Source organism: Capricornis sumatraensis, chromosome 20, assembly GCF_032405125.1.
Source record: "Capricornis sumatraensis isolate serow.1 chromosome 20, serow.2, whole genome shotgun sequence".
NCBI lineage: Eukaryota > Metazoa > Chordata > Mammalia > Artiodactyla > Bovidae > Capricornis > Capricornis sumatraensis.
This window is the reverse complement of record NC_091088.1, coordinates 42,508,007-42,532,961: the sequence shown is the minus strand read 5'-3', so window position 1 is coordinate 42,532,961 and position 24,955 is coordinate 42,508,007. Positions and strand designations below refer to the sequence as shown.

At 44.7% G+C, this 24,955-nt stretch overlaps 1 protein-coding gene across 1 annotated transcript in view; it reads right to left on the bottom strand.

Annotated features, from left to right (window-relative positions):
* Nucleotides 1-24,955, bottom strand: part of WWP2 (WW domain containing E3 ubiquitin protein ligase 2) — a 142,577-nt gene that overhangs the window by 59,266 nt on the left and 58,356 nt on the right. Inside the window, exons 6-7 of the mRNA XM_068992789.1 lie at nt 23,912-24,008; nt 1,248-1,375 (exon numbers count right to left, since the gene is read on the bottom strand). Of these exons, the coding sequence (XP_068848890.1) occupies nt 1,248-1,375; nt 23,912-24,008 (225 nt within the window). The remainder of the gene's footprint in view (nt 1-1,247; nt 1,376-23,911; nt 24,009-24,955) is intronic.

Below are 24,955 nucleotides of genomic sequence, written 5' to 3'. Positions count from 1 at the left end.
CGCAGGACCCAGGCCACTCTGTCCTGCAGTCATCCACAGACAACGTCATGGCCGACACCCTAAGCTATCACAGTGGCTCTGGAGCCCTCAGATGGCGCTGCCAGAGAACTGAAAGTCATTAGAAGGTAGTCCCAAACGATGCCTCCTGCTCAATAAGTTTGCTACAGAAAGGACAGTAACAACATCAGGCTAATGCTTGCATGGAGAAGCTAGGCTGCTATGTTCAATCCAATGACACTTCATTTTTAACCTAATACTTCCAGTAAATAAAGGAAATATTAAATAGTGATCTTGCTAAATAAAGATTCAAAATTAAATATTGTTGTAAACATAATAAAATAATTTTGTAATTATTAAAAAGAAGAAGCTATGCTGCTCCAAATTTCCTGTCCTTGCCACACTTCTGCTACTACAAGCATCTTCAAAATTATTTGTCACTTTCTGATTTAAACACTTGCATTCCTCCACCTACAGTTTATCAAAGCAAATGGCTCAACTGCCCCAAATTAAGACAAACCATCAAATGACCAGAAATCACAAAAGATTTGACAATCCTCAAGATGTTTAGAAGAATAAACTTTTGGGGGATGGCTTTTCCCTTCTAAATTCAGCACTGTCCCAATGAGACAGAAGAAACGTGGCACAAAAATGGATTTGTTTTGAAACAGGTCCTTCTCTTCCCACTTATGGGGAAGCAGGATCAAGTGCAGAGAAGTTCAGTGTGGATGTGGAAGGACTCTCCTCTCTCAAATGGGACAAATACTCTCAATGGAACAGCCACAGGAGGCCCCCTGGTGGCACCAGGGCTTTGCCCCAGTTCAGCATCCCAACCCACTCAACAGCACCACCATCTTCTCTAAACCAGCTCTTAACAATAATACTTAGCCTTCTTTCTCCTTAGTCTGATCATTTCCATAAATTAGGAAAATGAAAAAAAAAGTGTCACTTAAAAAAGATATCCCCACTCAAGAAATCCAAGGTCGATAAGAAATGAATTTAAAAATTAATGCTTTTTATTTCTGTGCCAAGGAAGGTTTGAGAAGAGTGCAGTCATGTGGAGAATGACCTTGGCTGTACAGACTATGCCAGAGAGAAAGGAAGATGGGTCATGGAAAGAATGATGAATTCAAATTCCACCTTAGTTTGGGAGTCTTCTCACCCACCCGGCATTCTGACACGGCAGGCAGAGTCCCGGCTCCACGTGAGCACAGCTTTAGTCTGGGCTGGTGCTCTGCGCTGTCACTCACCTGTGCCATTGGCCAAGCCACTGTGGCTCGGGTTCTTGACGGGCTGGTGGTGCCGGCTGCTAGTACCGGGGCTCTGCTCTCCGGCTGCTGTGGCTGGTCTGGCTGAACCACTTGAATGTCTGTGCGTCCTGCAGGTTCAAAATATAAAACAGACAGACATAAGTTACCATGAAGAAGAGCGAGCTGTGCCCCCACCTAAGTCACCGTATTCCCTCTCTCTCACTATTTATGGGAAATAAGCCCTCTAATAGTCCTTCTGGTCTTTGACTTGACAGAAGCTGGCCCCAAACGGAGAAACCCAGGTAAGCTTCCTTCTTGGTAAAAAGTACAGAAGGTAACTTTGGGTAAATTTTTCCACTTGAAGTAAACAAATCCAGAGTGAATTGCCCCTACATCTGAAATAACTGGCAAAATATCCTGTGACCATCACATTATTTTTATTGGGCTTGACCGTAGGAAGTAAACAAGAAAATCACTGGATGGGCTACAGACAACATATTTTTCCCATTAACCTAAAAAGCAGCCCCAAACTTATCCAAATCCATTTGCTCTATAGCTAGAAACATGCCTGCCTTGGGAATAAAAGTTAAGGGCATTAGACAACTTCAACCAACGTGCATGTTGCCATGTTTTACCTACAAAAGGTGACTCAACAGTAACTATGCAAGTAAATGAGGAACAATGCAGAGAGGGATCCGTACAGGAAAAGTGGTGGAATTCAGCAACAGAGACCGTCTGACATCTTCAGAGAACGCAAGGCAACAGGCAGTATGTGTTTCCACAGTCTTGTCACAGCTTGACTTCCTTCACTCAATGAAAATGACTGAGCTTCCCTACCCTTGGGTTTCCGTTTCGTCAAAGGGAGATTATTCTATTACTCCATCACTACATACAACTTTTCAACAGTGAGAGGATTTCTATACTACCCAGGGAAGAAAAGACCACCCCTGTCCAGGCAGAGAGAGGTCCAGGAACAATTTATAACCACAAGACAAGGGGCAGTGAGAATACCACCTACAATAAGTGTGGAAGCAAGGACAATGCTGAAGCTGAAGCTCCAATACATTGGCCATCTGATGGGAAGAACTGATTCATTGGAAAAGGCCCTGATGCTGGGAAAGACTGAAGGCAGGAGAAGGGGACAACAGAGAATGAGACAGTTGGATGGCATCACCGACTCGATGGACATGAGTTTGAGCAGGCTCCAGGAGTTGATGATGGACAGGGAAGCCTGGCATGCTGCAGTTCACAGGGTTGCAAATAGTCGGAAACAACTGAATGACTGAACTGAACTGAAGGACGAAGGAAGTATTTAATATGCACTGGGCTAGAATATTGGAGAAGGCAATGGCACCCCACTCCAGTACTCTTGCCTGGAAAATCCCATGGACAGAGGAGCCTGGAAGGCTGCAGCCCATGGGGTCACACAGAGTCAGACATGACTGAGCGACTTCACTTTCACTTTTCACTTTCATGCATTGGAGAAGGAAATGGAACCCACTCCAGTGTCCTTGCCTGGAGAATCCCCGGGACAGGGGAGCCTGGTGGGCTGCCGTCTATGTGGTCACACAGAGTTGGACACGACTGAAGCGACTTAGCAGGGCTAGAATATTAGGTTCCAGGTACCTGCGGTGTGCTGTGCATTTTGCACATACTATCTCATTTAACACGGCAACCCTAGAGGTCGCCGACTATTATGATGTCCCTTTTACAAGTGAGAAAATAGACACCGAGAAAGTGAGCAATGGAGCAGAGATTTGAATCTAGGTACTCTAAGATCAAGAGTCCACGCTCCCTGGTTGGAGGCTGGGGTGGGGGTGGGGGGAAGCCTGGACTTAAGTTGAATCCCTTTCAGGCTATTCATGGGGCACTCGGCCAACGGTGAGATGAAGACCTTGAGCAGAAAGATCCCCCATGGGAAGGCTCCACACCTACCAGAGCACCTCTGCTGGTGAGACACTCTGGTCCAGGATGTTGGGGAAAATCTTGCAACACAACAAACTCAGAGATTCCCAGGGGAAGGGAGCGGCCCCAGGACTACCTTCTCCAACACAGTGGGCACACACCCAAATGTTTACAGTCACTGTCTTTGGCTGCTGGGAAGATGGATGGTTCCTTTTGTGCTTTCCTAGGTTTTTCTGATTTTCTTCATTAAACTTGCCTCCTTTTGAGGGAGGAAGAAACACAATTATTTAAAAAGAAAAAGTTTTTCTTAGGCCAAAACTACAAAAAAAAAAGAAGAAGAAGAAGAAAGCAACCCAGCAAACCCTGGAGTCCTTGGTACCTAAGACTGCGTGGCAGTTAAAAATGGACAGGAGAGCACAACTAAGCTATGGAAATAAAGATTTAATTTGGACTGTTTTTCCATCTTATTTTTCCCTGAGCTAATTTTATAAATCAAAGCTGTCAACCACACCTCAGTCAAGAAAAATATTTCAGAGTCCCCACTCCATGGGAAGGAATATTAGCATTGAGCATTTTACCACAAGTCCTCATCGAAAGCAGGAGTGCAGACTAGTTCCAGGAGTGCTGATGAATGTGTGTGTATGTGTTGAGGGCTGAGAGCTTAAGAGAGATCAAATTGGTTAATAGAAGGTTTATTTCAGCCAAGAATCCCCTTAAAAGGACAAAAGGAAAAAGCCTCTGTGATTGGGTGCTCAGAGCCCACAGCAGAGGGCTGGACCCTGAGACACGGGCTCTGACAGGCCTGTGACTCCTTCCAGACCCCTGGGCTCCTTGACTCTGCAAGGCAGCTGGGCATGACAACAGGGTGGGTCCTGTTACTCTCCTGGACCCTCCCTCCCTTCCCCGAAAAGGGCGTGTGGTCAGAGTTGAGAGAGAACACTTTCAGAAAGGTTCAGCCACTAATGACAGCACCACAGCCGGAATGACAGGCTGGAGCGGCACTGGGGTTAGCTCAGCACCAGGGGCAGCTGGGACCGCTTTTTGTGAACTGCCACCTCCCTACCCGCTCACCACACACACACACACACACGCGCACAGACACAGACACACACACACACGGCCACCCCACTACCCGCCCACCATACATACACGCACACATACACATAGACACACACACACCCTTCCCCCAAACACACACCCTTACACACACATACACACTTCCCCCAGATTCTTCCCTTCCCTTAAATCTGGAGCTTCTACTTTTCCCCTCTTGAATCATCTTTAAAATAAGACTCTTAGAAAGAAGAGAAGGTCTGAACGTTTGAGGAAAATCTTCTTCAGCAGTTGCTTCTTTGGGAGGACCCAGTTCAGTTCAGTTGCTCAGTCGGGTCTGACTCTGTGACCACGTGGACTGCAGCACACCGGACTTCCCTGTCCATCATCAACTCCCGGAGCCTGCTCAAACTCATGGGAAGACTCACTCAACCCTTAAAAGATGGGACTGTGTCGTGATTAAAAAGCTGGCCCAAATGCTGAAACCACGCACCATAAGCCAAAATAGTACCAGGACGCAAGTGGGGTGATGGGTGGAGATGAGCTGGGCTCCACCACAGGCAGCCTGGCCACGGCTCTGCCAATGACTTCAACCTTGGCCTGATGCCTCTGCCATTTTGGGGGCAGGAGGGAACAGCTATGCAGAGCCTGGGGTAGTCAAAAGGCGGCGGAACAGCAAAACTCCACAAATGGTTTTGAGTCCTCTAGTTACCGAGATTCAGCTCTCTCAGAATGCTGGTGTGAACTTACCTAAGTTCGTCTCTCAGGTCAGAAACTAAGGCCTCCCTAAGGAATACCAGTCAAGGTCTGGGTCCTGGGATTATCTCCCCATGTTCCAGAAAACGATCTGATGCAAGTGAGGCCCCCAGGAGAGGGCTCTTGGCTGTCCCTTGCCATTCAAGCTTTGACATTCATTGTTGGCCTTGGTCCTCAGCTAACCCTGAGAGCCACAGCCTCAAATGCTGTGAGATATTTGGCACTGTCCTTCATGAAAGCCAGTAACTTGAACTCAATCATTATTTTCTGACCTATTAGGCCATGTTCTAGAGCTAGCAACAAAATAAAGAGTTCCTGACCTCAAGGATCTACATGCTAGGGGAAATGCAGTGATCGATAATTCTGCTCAGACACAAATTTGCATCACTCCCTATGAAGCTGGTGTGTGGGAGTCACTGGCTAGTGAGTGAGCCTAAAGGTAACTTAGCTCTATCAACCAGTGCAGCTTTATTGATCACCATCACATATGCAATAGTTTATGTGGAGCATAAACAAAACTTCGTTTAAAAAAAAAAAAGCAGCCTTACTATCGGTAATGTAAGTTAAAACAAAATGAAGAGTCAAAAGAAGTAATAGCTCACAAGATAGAAAAAGAAAAGTTTCTGCTAAATTAAAATATGAACTTCAAAATTTGGTGGTGGCTCAGAACTTGGGATTGGTAAGTCTATCATATCCCTTGTGAGGAAATGGATTTAAAAAGCACATCATTAAAATTCAAAACTTCTGCCCTTTCAAAAACACTACCAGGAAAATGAAAAGCCAATCCCTAAACTGGGAAAAATTATTTGTAAAATATGTACCTGATAAAGAATTTCTATAGAGAATATATAAGGAAACTTTTAAAACTCAATAATAAAAAGAATAAACCAATAAAACTAACCAAAAAGTTTTAAAAGAGAAGATCTACAAACAGCGAATAAGCACATGAGAAACGCTCGCCATCAAGTCATTAGGAAAATGCAAATTAAAACCACAGTGAGATACCATCATACAACTATACGAACGGACAAAGTAAAAACAAACAAAAAAGCCTGACACACACACACACAAAAACAAAACAAAAGAACCTGACAGTAAACAGTGTTAGTAAGAACACAAAGCACCCAGGTCTCTCAAACACCGCTGAAGGGAATGCAATGTGGTACTATCATTTTGCAAAAAAGTTTGGCGGTTTCTTATAAACATGCACTTAGTGTACCAACCAGCAATCCTACGCCTAGGTATTTATACAAGAGAAAAGAAAACATGTTTATACAAAACTTGTAGGCAAACTATTTTGGGTGACTGTTCATAATTTGCAAAACCATAAACAACCCAAATCCGTGAATGAACAGATCGAATGTGGTACATCCACACAGTGAAACACTACTCAGCAAACAAAAGGAATGAACTACTGATGATGAAACAACATGGATGAATCACAAATGAATTATGTGAAGCAGAAGGAGACAGACACAGAAGGCTACAGAGTGTATCATTCCATTTTTATGACATTTAAGAAAAAGTAAAACTGCAGGGACAGGAAACAGTATCTGCCAGTAGCTGGAGAAAGAGGTAGAGGCTGACTGCAAAGGGGCAAGAGGGAACTTTGGGGGGAAATGAAACATTCTGTATCTTGATTTTTGGTGGTGGTTACCAGACCATATGGGCTTCCAGGTGGTACAGTGGTAAAGAATCCACCTGCCAATGCAGGAGATGGTTTCGATCCCTGGTTGAGGAAGATCTCCTGGAGAAGGAAATGGCAAGCCACTCCAGTATTCTTGCCTGAAAATCCCATGGAGAGAGGAGCCTAGAGGGCTACCATTCATGGGGTAAAGAAGAGTTTCAGGCACAGCTGAGTGACTGAGGACACACCAGACTCTATACTTCCATCAAAACCCACAGAACTGTACACTGCATAGGGTTTATGTTACTGTATGCAAATTATACCTCCACAGACCTATCTTCATTTTAAAAAGCAATCTGTGTGTTTCAGTCACTGCAAAAACAACTCATCACATGAGAAAAATTTTTAAAGTAATCAAAAAGTTTTAAAAGAAAACTTAAGTATGGTATGAGGATATGTGTGTGTTAGTCACTCAGTCCCATTCGACTCTTTGTGATCCCATGGACTGTAGCCCGCCAAGCTCCTCTGTCCATGGGATTTTCTGTGCAAGAATACTGGAGTGAGTTGTCATGTCATTTCCTTCTCTAGGGGATCTGCCCCCCCAAAAAACACCCAGAAAACAAGAACCTTGAAGGGAATATATTCAGGCAATACTCAGAACTCTACAAACACTCTGTATTAATAAATACAGGGATTCTTCAATGCCCGAGGACACATCTCTTGCAAATGTCAAGAATTCATGGCTGACCGGATACTGGGTGCCAAGCATATTTTTATATCTTGGTAAAAGAGGCCCAGAATATAAAGGGAAGTTCTTTGACCTCAGAATTCAAGCCCATTAGCTTGGCAAAAGAGAAGTTTCTGGGCAGAACCACTGATAGTGGGGTTTTTCCTCCCTTTAAATTTATTAAAGGAAAAAAAAACAGACACAGAAGTTAAAATTGCCTAAATAACTTAAAACTGTTCTCACATCCCAATCCAGGGAATTGATTTTTGCCTAGATGACTAGAAGCAAGAGAGTGGCCATCCTGCCCCTCTTCCAAGTCCTCTTAACTGGGCATTGTCTTTTAATAGCAGCATGGAAACAAAATGAGTGAGGCTGGGCCTGTTTCCAGTAAAAGACTCAGAAAAAAAAAAACAGTCACTTAAAATAGAATCATGGAGGGAAAAATGGGAAGCAGTGATGGGAAAAGAAATGGTTTCCATCATTCAGAGAGGCGTCACTAAGCAAACCTGCTCCCACCTACATGCAGCCTCCTCAATTCTTCCTGTTCATTCAAATGTGGACAAGGAGCGGGGGGGGGGGGGGGGGGGAATGGGAGGGGGGTAAAAGGGGGAGGTGAAAAGGGAAAGGCGCAATTAAGAGTTAAAAATGGGACCGCTGGAATCATTCTGAGGGTAATTTACGGCTCCATTCCACACCCTACCTCTGGCTGCCAGCCTCAGAAATGACAGGAAAGGTAAAAATGAAACTGCCAAGTCCATTCTGCATGACAGAAAGACAAGCGATTTACTTCTGCACAATCTGGAGAACAGAGAAACATTCTCAACGGTGGCAGCTTTCTGAGACTGAAAAATTCACTTTAAGAGAGACTATATACTACATTTTGATTCATCTCATTCCAGGTTTTATGCTGGGCTTCTAGCGGAAGCGGTTAGTGTCTCATTCCACCCCACCCCCACTTGGGGCAGCAGGGAATGACCTGGGGTTCCCTGAACACAGAAGCCCCTCACTTATTTGTCCCATGTCCTGAGATGGTACAAGGGCACAGGACGCTCCAGCAGCTCAGGAGACTGTCAACCTCCACTGATACACAGCACGAAGCTGCAGGGGGCCGACCCTGAACACGGGGCTCCAACTTCTGCTATAGGTGGGCCAGAAAAGGCTCTTCCACCTTCTTCCCCCTGGCATCACCTCTTGCTTGAACCTGGCCTATCATAGAACATCCCTGAGCTACAGCCACAGACCTGAAAGGACCACACAGTACCAGAATGACAGTGCCCAGGACATTATTTCTAAGTGTTCTGACACAACAAATCACAAAGGCAGGGATTCAGCAGGAAGGAGGCACACTCCTTAAAGAATATGTTCATCAGACGTTCCTCCAAACCTCCCTCTAAACTCCTCCCAAGGGAAATTTGGAGCTTTTGCTGATCGACTCACTGGCATCCTCTTCTCTGGACTCTTCGCCCAGCTGGCTCCTCATTCAAATCCTGGTCTAAATGTCCCTCACCTCCCAGGCTGCACTAAACTCCCTGACTTCTCTGTCATAGCATTCTATCCTTTTCCTTAATGGCATTTTTTTTTTAACTTTTTATTTTGTATTGGGGTATAACCGACTAACAATGTTGTGACAGTTTCAGGTGAACAGCTGAAGGGACTTAGCCTTTCTATTTGTAATTTATGTTTGTTTATCTGTTTAATGTCTAACTTCAACAAGGCCCATGAAGGTGGAAGCCATGTCTGTTTAGGTATAACTTTGTATAACCAGCACCTAGCATCTGCTTGGCCTCACAGTAGGCACAAAGAAACATTTGCTGAATGAATAAAAGACGCAACCTCTCAAGTACAAAAGCACTCTTGGGCCTGTAACCTCTAATATTTCCCATGTTCCTGGCAATCCAGTCACTCCTCACCTCCCTGTCTCCAACCACCTCTTTAAAGAATGGAATCTATGCCAAGAGACGGAATCCACAAGGTAGTAGGTATTGAGAAGTGTCAGAGCTAGTGTCTTCCAAAAAGGTTAGCCCTCAACATCACGTAAAAACGTTCTCTAGTCTACAAACCAAGGTCTACAAATAAAAATCATATCATTACACTTTTTTGTGTGCCACATATACTAAAATTGCAAGACAGTCTCCACATCCAACCAGATTTTATTTATCATGGTTTTGTTGTTGTTGTTGTTCTAGCTACAGTTTTCAAGCATTCTCCAACAGGTAAAGACTAGGCAAGCGATTGAACATGGGAATTAAGAGACACCTTCTATGGCAGGAATATTTTCTAAAATGCCCCTCCTCCCAAAGACACCCCACCTCAATGCATAAAACCAGGGACTGTGATGACATATCACACAGCCTGAATTTCTGCTGAGCACATGGCCTTACTCAAGTTGGAGGTCTTAAAGAGAGATGGCAATGCCCTGTGGAATCAGTGCTCATCTCACAGGGGTGCCATTTCTGTGATCCAAATATCCTTCATGAGACACACACTCTTGACATTTCAATCATCAGTTGGGGATGTGAATAGTTATCTATATGTGGGACATCACTGTTCTCAGAGGGTCAGTAAGTAACACTCTCTCCTGGTAGAGTTCAGGAACATGGATGTTACTACACATGCTTTTTCCAAATAAGACGTATTTATGTGTCAGCTTATCTCTGATTCCAGTGCTAACCATCGAAGTTGTAAGGACTTGAAAAGAACAATCCAAGAAAAAAGTTCAAAGTGGGAGTATCAATCATGAAGCATAAATAAAACAGGAGGAGCAGAGACTTCCCTGGTGGTCCGGAGGTTGGGACTCCATGCTTCTACTGCAGGGTGCGTGGGCTGGAGCACTGGTTGGAGAACCAGGATCCTGCATGCCGCAGCCAGAAAAAAAAACCAGGGGGAATCCACCACCCTCTTGGCGGTCTCGCTAAGCTTTAGAAAGACAAGGCTGTCCTGATAAAAAGTCTCCCCTGTACCCTGTGCCCCTGAAACCATCACTTCTCAGGGAGTCGAGGTGCCAAGGAATGTAAACTGGTAGCAAGACCCACCCTGAAGTCCTGGCAAGTGAGAAGCAGGAACACAAGACTCTTTCAACTCAACAAGGATTCACTGAGCTGCTGCTACGTGCAGCCGAGCACTGTTCCGGGCCCTGGTGGGGACACAAAGATGCATAAGGCCCAGAGGAGTTTGGCTGAGAACTCCCCCTGTACCCCTCCCCACCTTCGAAACAAGAGTGCTATAGATGGGAGAGAAAAAAACCAACTCCTCAGGAGTCCCCATTTCATCATTCTTCTCTACATGTAAAGCAAAACTGTAAGGTGTGATTTCAAATAAAGGTTTTGCTTACCTTTTTTAAAGGGAAAAACTTTAAAGAGAAAGAACAAAATCAACCATAGTTCTTCATCTCCCCTTCTCCTTCACCAAACAGTAGTGATTCACACCATCTCCGCTCTAGACTTTCACTAATCTCATGTTAAAAATTGTTGTCAATTTCTCATTTGAAAGTTGTACCTTCAAAGGCCATTTATGAGCACACAAAACAGACCCGACACATAGACGTGCCATGAAAGTCCAAGAGAAGTCCCAGTCCAAACAGAAAATCTTCAGACAGGGAGCCAGGGAAGAAATTCTTGTTCTCTCTACGCTGTTAGGTGCAGAATTTCACACTCCATTATCAAATAATCCGTGAGCCAAAGATACCTTCAACTCATAAAGACAAAGAAAAGGCAGGCCAAACACAGGCTTAGAGTGGCCAGTTAGCTTAGCAAAGAGAGACAAAGAAAGGAGAACAGACAGCACTTAAAAGGCAAGAGGATGAAAAGATATCATGAATCACAGAAACAAATGGACCAGCCATGACAGTTTAAAGATACAAGGTATTATACTGGTTTGGGTTTGTTTTTCAATCTTTTTTTTTTTAATTGAAGTATTGCTGACATACAAACTGTATTAGTTTCAGGTATACAACATAAGTCATCTGACATTTATATACATTCTGAACCGATGTATATAAAGTCTAGGAATCATCTGCCACCAAAGTGAACACAAAATTATTGCCCATATTCCCCACACTGTACATTATATTCTCATGACTTATTTATTCTATAACCAGAAGTCTACATCTCTTAGTCCCCTTCATCTAGTTCTTCCAACTTGCCACCCTCCTTGTACTGTTTGTTAAAAATCCAGTTCAATGATGTTTCAAGCAACACTATCTAATATATAAGCACCAAAAATGTGGAAACTAAATGGATGCAGAAAATATGACAAGAAAATACAAAACAAAAGGAAGCTGGGGAAGTTATGCTAATACCAAACTAAACAAACTTTTTTAATGATTTTTAAAACTCAGGCATAATTTACATATAGTAAAATTCACTCCCTTTCAAGGTAGAGTTAAATGACTTTTACCAGCATATACAATCGTGTTACCATCACCACGATCAAGATATAAAATACTTACACTGCCCCCCAAAATTTCTTGGTGCCCTTGGTAGTCAATCCTTCCCCTCAATTCCCAACAATTGCTAACAGGATTTCTGTCCCAATCATTTTGCCTCTTCCACAAAGTTATATAAATGGAATCACATAGAATGTAGCCTTTTGTGTCTGGCTTTTTTTAAATTTACCATCTTAATCATTTTATTTTACTTATTTATTTACTTTTGACCCTACCACCTGGCTTGCAGGATCTTAGTTCCCCAACCAGGAATCGACCCTGGCCCCAAGGCAGTGAGGCTTCCCTGATAGCTCAGTTGGTAAAGAATCCACCTGCAATGCAGGAGATCCCAGTTAATTTCTGGGTCGGGAAGATCCCTGGAGAAGGGAAAGGCTATCCACTCCAGTATTCTGGGCTGGAGAATTCCGTGGACTGTATAGTCCATGGGGTCACAAAGAGTCAGACACGACTGAGCGACCTTCACTTTCTCTTTCACTCTCCAGGTAGTGAGAGCGTGGACTCCTAACCACTGGACTGCCAAGGACGTCTTTTATATATCTGGCTTCTTGCATTTAGCATAATTCTTTTGAGAGTCATCCATGTTGTTTAACGCTGTTCCTTTTTATTGCCCAGAACAAATAAAATTTTAACTTTGCTAGAAAAAGAGAGGATCACAAGATAAAAATTTCAATTCACCCATAAGACATATTTCAAACTTATATAGCGGGTCCAAGAATAAAACCTTTAAATACACAAAGCAGAAATTCTTGGATACAACCTGGCCCCACCTATTAACTGCCATCACCTCCTCCTATTTTCCCATCATTCCCTCCACTCCAGCCAGACTGGCCTCCTTCAACTCCAAAGGCCCACTCCCAGCTGAGTTCCTTGGCAAGAGCCACTCCTCTGCCCAAAGTCTTCCCTGACGAGAGAGCCTCATGGAGAAATCCCTCACCTTCTTCAAGGCTTTGCTTACAGGTCGCCTTCTTAACCATACCTCTCTCAACTGCATTATTTCATAGTGCATCCTGTTGCTTTGTAACAAGGCCACAAGATCAAACCTGCAGACAAGGCCAGCTGGGCCTTTGCGGCTGTAATTTTGGCAGGATGGTAGGGGGCAGATGCCAGAATGAAGTGAACTAACACATAAATAGGAATAAGGATAGGAGACTCCGAATATTGAGACTAGTATTTTCGCTATATTTTCAGTAGATATGGGTACATAACAACTTCAGGAAATCCTGTGATGTGTTCTGCGCTTTAGTTCTGTAACTATTTTTACCTAATGCAAAGTGAAAAACCTAAATATAGAATTGTTCCAGTGTATAAAAAAAGTCGTTCTATTTAGGTTATTGAGTATGCCATCATAAAGGCAGTCGCTAAACCAAACCCTAAATCTCCACTTCCACAGACCTTGGCACTTTCGAAAGGAGCCAAGCAGGGCCAACAGACTCCTAAAGGAAACGTCTAACCTCATCACACCAAACCACAGCCACAAACACCATGGCTTCAGCAGTCCTTTTCCCCACCATCCACATCTGTCCAAAGCATTTCCAGTCAGTTCTGTTCCGATCTCTGATCATCACATACCCAAACTGCACTAGTTCCTGTGACTCAAGTCTTTTCTCTGAGATCCATACTCTTTACTGACTTCTCTCTAAACATTTTCCCTTCCGTTGTCTTTTTCTTTTTTTTGATTATTTATTTATCTGGGTACTCCCGGTCTTAGTTGCAGAATGCAGGTTCTAGTTCCCTGATTAGACTACTGCATTGGGAGTGTGGACTCTTAGCCATAGGACTACCAGGGAAGTCCCAACTCTTGCCCTTTCAATTACAGTTTTCTAGGACTGAGAAGCCCTAGAATCCAGATACAGGTCTCATTAAAGTAGAAATTTCACCCCTGCCCCCTAAATCATGGAGACCCTTATACTGGTACCACTGTTCAATGTCAGGAATACACTTTGTGGTCCTCTGCATCTCCTAGGTTTGGCTTGCGTTCTCCTCCTATGGATACACTTTGAGAGGAATGACTCTGCCCCAGAGTCACTCAGTACCACTGTTCCACAGAGCCTGCTAAGCACTAATCATGACCATTATGGGGGAAGTCATTTTAAAGTGACAGCTTCAGACTTCCCTCGTGGTCCAGTCACTAAGACTCCACACTCCCAATGCAAGGGCCCCAGATATGAGCCCTGGTCCAGGAGCTAGATCCCACATGCTGCAACCAAGTGTTTGCATGCTGCAATGGAGTCACCACCTGCCGCTAGTCCTCCACGCCTCTCTCTCCAGTTCCACAGCAATCCTCCTGATCCCTAGGTCCTAGGGACCTGAATCTAGGAATCCTCTAGGTCCCTGAGTCTAGCCTTGGCCTCCACTGTGTCAAGACATTCCTACCTTCTTCTGCCTTCTCCTGTGTCCCTTCTCCTACCCCTTCACTCCAGGGGCTAGTAGACTCTCCGACAACAAGGCAGCTAGGTTCTGGAAGCAGTTTGTTGTTTTAGTTGCTAAGTCATGTCCAACTCTTTTGCAACCCCACAGACTGTAGCCCACCAGGCTCCTCTGTCCATGGGATTTCCCAGGCAGGAATACTGGAGTGGGTTGCTATTTCCTTCTACAGGGGATCTTCCCAACCCAGGGACCGAACCTGTGTTTCCTACATTAGCAGGCGGGTTCTTTACCACTAGTGTCACCTGGGAAGCCCAAATGAATGAGTATGTGCTGTATTCAAGTAAAATTTTATTTACAAAAAGAAGTGGTCAAGAGGATAAGACAAGACTCAGACTGGAAGAAAATATTTGTAAAAACATATCTTGATAAAAGACTGTTATCCAAAATATACAAAGAACTCTTAAAACTCAACAAGAAAAGGAAAAACCTGATTTTAAAAATGGGCAAAAGGCCTGAACAAACACCTCACCAAAAAAGATATATAGATGGCAAATGAGTATATGAAAAGGTGCTCTACATTGTAGGTCATTAGGGAAATGCAAATGAGACTCCACAACATGCCTATTAGAAAGGCCAAAATCTAGAACACTGACAACACCAAATGCTGGTGAGGATGTGGAGCAACAGGAACTCTCATCTGTTGCTGGTGGGGATATAAATGGTATAGCCATTTTGGAAGACAACTTGGCAATTTGTTACAAAACTAAAAGTACTCTTTTGCTCTTACCATACAACCTAGCAATTGCTCTCCTTTGTATTTATCCAAAGGAGTTGAAAACATGTCCACATAAAAATTTGTACAGGGCTGTCTACAGTAGCTTTGTTCAAAATTGTCAAAACTTGGAAGCAACCAAGATGACCCTCAGTATGTGAATGGATAAATAAACTGTGGTATGTCCAGAATATGAAATATTATTTCAGTCAATTCAGTTCAGTCGCTCAGTCATGTCCAACTCTTTGCGATCCCGTGGACTGCATGCGGCATGCCAGGCCTCCTTGTCCATCACCAACTTCTGGAGTTTACTCAAACTCATGTCCATCGAGTCGGTGATACCATCCAACCTCTCATCCTCTGCCGTCCCCTTCTCCTCCCACCTTCAATCTTTCCCAGCATCAGGGTCTTTTCAAATGAGTCAGTTCTTCACATCAGGTAGCCAAAGTATTGCAGCTTCAGCTTCAGCATCAGTCCTTCCAGTGAATATTCAGGACTGATTTCCTTTAGGATCAATGGTTGGATCTCCTTGCAAGAGTTCAAGGGACTCTCAAGAGTCTTCTCCAACATCACAAAAGCATCAATTCTTCGGCACTCAGCTTTCTTTATAGTCCAACTCTCACATCCATACATGACTACTGGAGAAATCAAAGCTTTGACTAGATGGACCTTTGCTGGCAAAATAATGTCTCTGCTTTTTAATATGCTATCTAGGTTGTTCGTAACTTTTTTCCAAGGAGCAAGCATCTTTTAATTTCATGGCAGCAGTCACCATCTGCAGTGATTTTGGAGCCCCCAAAAATAAAGTTTGTCACTGTTTCCATTGTTTCCCCATCTATTTGCCATGAAGTGATGGGACCAGAAATATTATTTAGTTCTAAAAAACAAATGAGCTATCAAACCATAAAGAGACACAGAGGAACCTCAGATGCATACTACTAAGTGAAGGGCTACAATCTGAGCTACAAATTTTATGATTCCAGTTAGATGACATTCTAGGAAAGGCAAAACTATATAGACAGTAAAAAGATCAATGGTTAACAGAATACAGGAGATCTTTAGAACACTGAAACTATTTTGTATAATGCTATATTGGTGGATGCATGTCACTATACATGTGTCAAAATCATAAAGTATACAACACCAAGAGTGAACCCTAATATACACTATGGACACTGGGAGATAAAGTCTCTCATTATCATTTGGGATGATGATGTGTCAATGTAGGTTCAACGATTGTTGAACACAAACCACTCTAGTGTGGGACGCTGACGGCACGCTCCCCACTGCAGGATGCTGTGTGTATGTGGTAGGTAGGAAATCTCTGTACTTGCTGCTCAGTGTTGCTGTGAACCAAACACTGCTCTAAACAAACAAACAAGTGGCAGCCTGGATTTGACCTGCAGACCATGGCTGGCTTCAGCTATCATCCTGAATATCTTGTGTCAACATTACCAAATGACTAATATGTCCAAATGTGCCAAGTTCTCTTGTTCTCAATTGCCTTTGCCGACGCTGTTCCCTCAGCCTGAGTGACTTCCCTTTCCCCCACTTCACTGGTCTGCAAAAGCCTTCAAAATAAAGATCAAACGTGTGATGTCTTCCCCTATTATCCCCTGGTGGATTTAGGTAAACTTTCTACTAGCTTCGCTCACCACCACTGTGGGGTCCATCGCACTACACTGGAACTGTCAACTCTGTCTCCCACCAGATGTCAGTCCTCAACATCAAGGGCCATGACTTTTTTATCTTTTTATCTACAACCCAGCTCACAGCCTGGCATTCATGTTTGTGGAACAAATACTGCCTCCAACAAAAACTGCCTCCAATAAAGACCAATGAGATAAAACGAATCTGAATAAACAAACATTCAATAGGGAATTCCCTGCTGGTCTAGTGGTTAAGACTCTGTGCTTCCACTGCCATAAACCTGAGTTCAATCCTTGATCCCACAAGCCACGTGGCACAGCCAAAAAAACAAAAACAAAACCCTAAAACAGAAAAAGTACAATAATGCATAATTTTAATCAGTGCAGAATTAATAAATTAACATATAAATAAATGTGTACTTCATCTCAATGATGACTTTTCAATGTGCGGCTTTGGGAATGCAGGGTAGCTCTTGTCCATGGTGTCAACCCTATTCCTTACATACCATCTACTCAGAAGAGAGCCCTGCAAGCTCCTTCTGTGCAGGAACCGGGTCTCAGTTATTACTATACGAGTAAACAAATTACTCATATTCCTTTTCTTGCTCCTATCTCTTCCCCAGCAATTGTAATGAGCCTACAGCTAGATTTTAAGTAGAAGTTATTGGGCGGGAGACCTGAATGGAGACCATAAAGACATTTGGATCAGTGGTACGCTGACAGGGTGACATTGCCACATCACTGCAGGCTGAAGGGACTTCCCTGGTGGTCAATGGTTAGGAATCGGTGCTTTCACTGCTGGGGCCCCAGGTTCAGTCCCTGGCTGGGGAACTAACGTCCTCAAGTGGCACAGCATGGCCAGATCTAACTAACTGCAGTTCTGAATCAAGCACCATTAGCCATCTCCGTGGCGGGACCGGCGGCAGTGGGCAGCAATGACAGAGCGCGGCCCCGCGCCGGAGGCTCAGCTCCCACCTGCCTCTTGCTCCCATTAGCTCTGCTTTCCGGGCGTCGCTGGTCCCCCAGGGACTTCCAGCAGTGTTTCCAGCAGCCTCGCGCTCGGTGGAGTTCCTTTCTGGGCTAGGCTGTCTGCAGACACAGCTGATGAGCTATTTAGAGCTCACCAGAGACCTTGGGCCTTTCCATGTCTCTGAGATTAGAGCTTTTAAATCTCCAGAGGTCACTAATGCCAAGGCAAGGGAGTCAATAAATCTGATATGCTTTCATCAGAGCAGGATAAAAGAAAGAGAGGAGAGGAGGGTGGGTGAAAACTCTGTCTAGGAGGGTATGAACTCACGTGTCAAAGAACTGTGTGGGAGCTTGTTAAAATGAAGATTCTGACCAACACGGTCCAATACTGATGGCTGATGGGGAACGGAGGCCTCCAGCCCTTCACACCAAACACACACACAAACATGCTCATGCACACTCATGTACATTCACACATATTCTTACTATAAATATGTATATAGTATGTAATAAAGATAAATTAATTATTTAAGCCCCTGTATCTTCTTAACCAAGATCTCTTTCACAGATTTCAGGCCTATAAGTGAAAACCTCTATGAACCCAAAATCAAATTCAACACATTCTCCCATTTGCTCATACCATTTCCCTGAAGGACGATGGAAAATCTATAGGGATTCTAGACAGAGGAGCTAGTTGTTCAAGTTGGAAGAAATTTTTTCTCATCTTTTTTTTTTTTAATTTTTTGTTTTGTTTTGGGGTATAGCCAATTAAGGATTGACAACGTTGAGATAATTTCAGAAGAACAGTGAAGGGAGTCAGCCATACATATACATGCATCCATTCTTCCCCAAACTCCCCTCCCATCCAGGCTGCCACATAACATTCAACTGAAGTCCATGTGCCATACAGTAGGTCCGTCTTGGTTATCCATTGTAAATATAGCAGTATGTCCACACCCATCCCAAACTCCCTATCTCTCTCTTCCCTCCCACCTCCCCACTACCATAAGTTCATTCTCTAAGTCTGAATCTCTTTCTGTTCTGTAAGTTTATTCATATCATTTCTTTTTAGATTCTGCATATAAGAGATGTCAAAGGATATTTATCCTTTTGTCTGCAAGTCAGAAGGAATCTTAAATCTGTGCTTGGAGCAACAGCATAGTTCACAGACAGTCCTATGATGGTTTCACCCATCAGTTGACACCACCTTAACTCCCTGCTTTCATGTAATAGCCAAGGAGGAGGGGGTGAAATCACAGGTGATGAAGAATCAGCAAACCACAGAGGGATTCCGATGCTCTGGCTTTCCACCTTCAGTCTGGAATTTCCCAACTATTTCTCACCTGACGGTATCTCTGAAGAGGTCTGCCAGTACCATCGGGGATTCCCCTGCTGGGTTCTTTTTCCCTCCATGCTCACCCCACTGTTAGCTTCTCTAGTTACCACCGTTAGCCCCTAAGCCACTGTACTGAACCCTTGGACGCTGGACAAGTCTCTCTGCAAACTTCCGCCCTCCTTCTCCTCAAGTGTCTTCCTCTCCACACATTCATCTCTTCTCTCTCAGAGCCTCCCATGGTGTGAAACTTCACATACATTGCATATGTCATGAAGACTGCATGTGGAACGCAGACATCATGCTTCTGGCAAGCCTCGTGCAAGGCAACGTGTGCATGACACCGGGCACACAGGAGATCTGCAGAACCTGAATTGACTTAGGCACGGTTCCCAAGTCAGCCCTCATTCCAGCAAAATAAAACAAACACTGGGGGATTATTGGAGGGTGTGGAAGGCCTTCCCAGTGCCAACTAGCACACACTCTCCCAGGGGGCTCCGCAACACTGAACAGGGAACACGGGCTGAGGACGCAGGCCGGGACAGTGCACGCACAGACGGAGCCCTGGGCACCCCACGCAACAGCCCCCACTCCACGCACAAAACGGCACCAGACTGGCCCTCTCGGGCCACCAAGATTAACTGCTATTCTGACACACAGTCCCTTACACGTGCAGACAGAGCTCTGGGCACCCCACGCAATGGCCCCCACTCCACACACAAAACGGCACCAGACTGGCCCTCTCGGGCCACCAAGATTACTGCTATTCTGACACACGGTCTGGCAGTGGCCAGCTTTCATCTGGATCCTGTTCCCAAGGCCCAGATGACATTCTCCCACCTGATATCTCTAAGTGGTGGAAGCGCAGCCGCCAAGGCCAGCGTGGAGCATCGTCTTAGAATCACCAGCTCCACTGCTGTAAAGATGAACAGGGCGGAAGAGAAACGAGTGCTCGTCATCCAGCCTGGAGAAACCCAAAGTTCTGAAACCTATCTGCCTCAGCGGTAGACAACAATCTCTGCTACCGAACACCATCCCTATTCAGCTTACCTAGATTGGTAGATGATAGTTTCTGTATTTTGAAATATATCATGCAAATTAAAGAATATATTAAATATTCAGTTAAAGAAAAAAAAACCCTGGGCTAAGAAATAGCATTCCCAGTACCCAGAAGCTTTCATTGTGCTCTTTCTTCATTAAACCCACCCACCAGTGACAACCATCCTCCTGAATTCAGGGTTAATGATTCCCTTCTGTTTTCTACAGTTTTACCACCCACAAAGGTATCCATAAAAAAAAAATATATATATACACACATGGTTTCATTTTACATTTCTAAACTTTATATAAATGACATTATACTATACATTTTTTCTGTCATCTGCAGCTCTTATTCAACATTATGTTTCTGAGATTCCAAGACATTGATATTAACTTTCTATTCCCCATTTTTTTGCTACCAGACAGCATTTCGTTGCAAGACTATACAACAGTGTGTGATATTAACTCTTTCTTTACTCAACCAGACCCACTGAGTGGATACTAAGGTGGTTGGTCTGCTAATAACTTTATGCCATGGGTGGTGACACCGTGCTGGCTTCCACGTGGCAGCCCAAATGGAAAAATAACTGAAGATGTTCTACCTGGTGACCTGTAACGAGTGGGAAAGATCCCATGAGGAGACGGCGCTATGAGGTCCTGTTCAGCAAGCACCTGGAAATGCTGCTGGATGAACTTGGGGAAATGAATCCTGAAGATGCAGCTCTTACACGGTTCCAGTTCTGTAGCTTTATAAAGCAGGGGCAGGATAGGAAAAGGCTGCTTTCGCACTGCAATCTTCACCTTCATGGGCACATCAGAGCACCTTTGATCATGGAGAACAGCACCCAAGTCCAAGAAAAACCTACCCTTTCAGACGACGAAAGCTAAATATTTAGTCTGGGAGGCGGCGGGCCGAAGCCCGTCATTCTCTCTGCCACAGGAAACCAAGGACAGCGGAGGATTGTCCCTGAGTCCTGAAGGTTTGATTCATCACCCTCCTAACTACAGACTCCTGGACAGGAATGCTTCATCATGCGTTACGTCCCAGGTTTGGGGGTAGGGAAGTGGGGCGTGAAAGACAGTTTCCAGATGCAAGCCCTGGCCACCTTTACTGTGCAATGCCTGTGTGCAAGGCCCTCAGGTGGTACTGTGTGTTAGTCACTCAATTATGTCTGACTCTTCCTGACCCCATGGACTATAACCCGCCAGGCTCCTCTGTCCATGGGATTCTCCAGCAAGAATGCTGGAGTGAGCAGACATTCCCTTCTCCAGGGGATCTTCCCAACCCAGGGGTTGAACACGGGTCTCCTGCATTACAGACAGGTTCTTTACCATCTGAGCCACCTAACTCATCCCAATTAATTCCTGCAGTGATCCCGTGAGGCAGGCGATACCCCCATTTTACACCTGAAAAGACTAAGAGGCTGAGAAGTTTGATGACTTGCCCAATAATGTATAGCAAGTCAATGACAGGTCAGGATTCAGTCTCCATCTGCTGCCAGAGCCTCACACTCATCCAGTAGACTACCCTGCCACTCCCTGTGTGCACGGTGACTTCATAAAGGCCACACATCCAAGTGTTTGCCACCAAATGGCAACGGGTTCCATGCGAACATACAATGAATACCTAGATGGCAGAGGCCTGTGAAAATTCACAGACCACACATGGAAAATGCAGCAGTAGCCAGGCGGATAGAGGAGGCTCCCAAATGGCTTCAGTTACCTGTAAGCACTCTGTCCACTGACAATTAACTACCAGTGAATGTCCACTGTGTGTTGTGGGCAAAGTTGCGACTGATTTTCTGTTGAAGTCTGGCTACTGCTCTAACAATCAACAACCCTCAACACAAACAAGAGCACAAAGAACCCTATCCAGATATGTGAGTTTCAAGGTCTACCCATCAGAGAACTTCAGAGAGCAACAAATAGCTCAAGAACTTAAGTCCGAACCTGTTAAGAGCTGAACACTGCCTTCCTCCAGCCCCAAATTAAGTGACATCAGTTGTGCTTGACAAAAATTTTTCAAGTCAGCTCAGAGACCAAGATGGCAGTGACAAGCACCAGGGCTCAGAGGCAGCCTTCTCACAGTGAGCACCCAATTCTGTTTTTCTAGCTCTGGGTGCCAATGTTGCCACTGTTGATACAAGATTTGCCAGTTGTATTGTTGGTACTTGACCCTGTGAGACTCCAGTAGTCATGTATGGATGTAAGAGTTGGACTATAAAGAAGGCTGAATGCTGAAGAATTGATGCTTTCAGATTGTGGTGCTGGAGAAGATTCTTGAGAGTCACTTGGGTAGCAAGGACATCAAACTAGTCAATCCTAAAGGAAATCAATCCTGAATATTCATTGGAAGGACTGATGCTAAAGTTGAAGCTCCGATACTTTGGCCACCTGATGTGAAGAACTAACTTACTGGAAAAGACCCTGATGATGGGAAAGACTGAAGGCAGGAGGAGAAGGGGACAACAGAGATCAGATGGTTGGATGGCATCACCAACTCAATGGACATGAGTTTGAGCAAAGTCCGGGAGATAGTGAAGGACAGGGAAGCCTGGTGAGCTGCAGTCCATGGGGTCACAAACAGTCAGACACCACTGAGCAACTAAACCACCACCACCCTGTGAGACCCTGCTACTTTTCCCAACTTAAAGTCTCTCTTTTCCATGATAGACTAGGTGACCCATCTTCAGGATATGAGGCCAGAGCTCTGCAGAAGCTTGGAGAAGAGACAACAGGGAAATGGTACCTCTGCTCCTAATGATGCTATAGACGGAAGAGCCGAACGTCTAACCCTCTCTTGTTCCTGACGCCTGCTCGCCTTCAAGACCTCACAAGCCCTCAAGACCACAAAATCCAGACAGGCTGATCGCTGTCTGCAGTGCAGTCTTTCCAGATGCTGTGGGTATACAGCAGCCCCAGCTCGCTATATACTCTGTTTCTTAAAGCATTATTCCCCCACGCCCCAGGACTTGTTTGGGAAGATTTTACCATCCACCTGCTCTCTGGTTTACAAACTACATTCCATATGATTCTTTTCCTGAAAATTTCTTCAAAATGTCTAGGAATTTTGTACAGTGTAACAAACAATGAAACAATAAACAATATATAATAAAAACTCCTCCCCATCTAATATACTTAAAACTTTTTCCCTGCCTGGGAATTCAGTGGCCATGGAGATGAGTATGCACCATTAACACAGGTATAAGATGGGGATGTCAATAAATAAAATTAAGTCTAAAAATAATATCATTTGTGATGTGTATATAACAAGTATAATACAGCTCAGACTCTGAGTGCAGGAAGTCTGAAGTAGCACTCCAAAGGGAATCATGGATCATCCCCACAAACAAAACTGTACAGAGAGAAAATGTCACATACACAAAAACACTGCTCTGAGGACCTCCCTGGTAGTCTGCTGGTTAGAACTCTTCCTGCTAATGCAAGTAGCAGGGGTTTAATCCCTGGTCCAGGAGGATCCCACAGGCCTTGGGGCAGCGAGGCCTGTGCACCACAACTACAGAAGCCCGTGTGCCCTAAGGCCCATGCTCTGCAACAAGAGAAACCACCGCAATGAGGAGCCTGTGCACCGCGACTGGAGAGCAGCCCCAGCTCGTCATTAATTAGAGAAAATCTTTGCACAGCAAGCCTAAATAAAAAGGAAAAAAAAAAAAAGAACCACTGCTCTAAGTGTTCCTTTGTATTTCCTGGAAGGATAACTGTGGCCATGGTACCTGATCATCAAAAAGCAGTCAAGCTCTGCTCAACTGAGCAATAAACACCTTGGTCCATCCCCATCTTTGTCAAGCAACCACTGACCCGTTTGAGAATCCTGAGTTGTGTATTCCCCTCTGGACCATACTGACATACTTATAAGTCTTGCAAGTCAGTTACAAGCTCTCTGGAAATTTCTGACAGTTTCTAACATAAACTGTTCCTCGTCACCTTCCCACATGTTTTCAGGAGCTCTGAGCAACTCCTGGCTCCCTCTCCTTCACAGGGCAGGAGGAAGATGTCTTACCGGGATCTCCCACCAAAGCAGTTTGTGCTGGGGGGCTGGTGGCGGGTCTCTGGAGCGACGGCTGTCCCACTGGATTCTCTCGAAGGTGGCTGTGAACCTGGAAAAGGGATCCATCATAAGAAAGAAACTGAGAAGCTCACACCTCTGTTCGAGATATGGGTACGGCAACACCACTAACTGCGTGTTTCCACCCCAGAGGAACAGCGAGTGTCCACTAAGCTGCAGCTGCCAGCCCAACAAGGACAGGGATGGCCAGGTGAGATCTGACTAGGGCCAAGGAACAAAGGGGCTCAAACCCGGGAAACACTTCTTCTTCCTCAAGACCTTCAAGAACGTCTCAGGCACTTTACAAGCACGTTGCCTTATACATTATGTGAAACCACACCACGTGAGACAGAGGCCAGATGCTGGCCATGCCAAGTGGGGGCAAGGAATTGGGGCATCTCTCCACATCGCAATTAGCGAGCTTTTGAAAAGCCAAATCAGGGGCGTCCCTGGCAGTTCAGGGGTTAAGAATCCATCTTCCAATGCAGGGGACATGGGTTCCATCTCTGGTCGGGGAACTAAGATCTACATGCCACAGGACAACTAAGCTCACAACTAGAGAGCCCGTGGGCCACAATGAAGACCTGATGCAGCCAAAAAAATAAATAAATATTTTAAAAATAAAATTAAAAAACTTAATAAAGTCAGATCAGATCCAATCTAAATCAAATCATGACACTCTCCTGATTAAAAACCTTTCAACAGCTTTCTGCTTCTTATGTTGAGGTTCCAAATCTTTATCGAGATCTGGAGGCTGTGTGATCCAACCGGCTTCATCTCCCACCACTCTACTCTTCGCACTCCTCACTATCCAACTGGCCGTTCCTATGGCTGTGAAAGGCCACACTCGCTTCCATCTGAGAGCCTTTGCTCCTGAAACCCCTCTACCTCTTCCTCAGCCACCCCAACACCTCACATCCCCACCTTGGCCTGCCTAAACTCATGTTCTAGCAAATCGCAGCGTCCTCAAAGAAAACCTTCTCTGGGTGCCTAATGTAG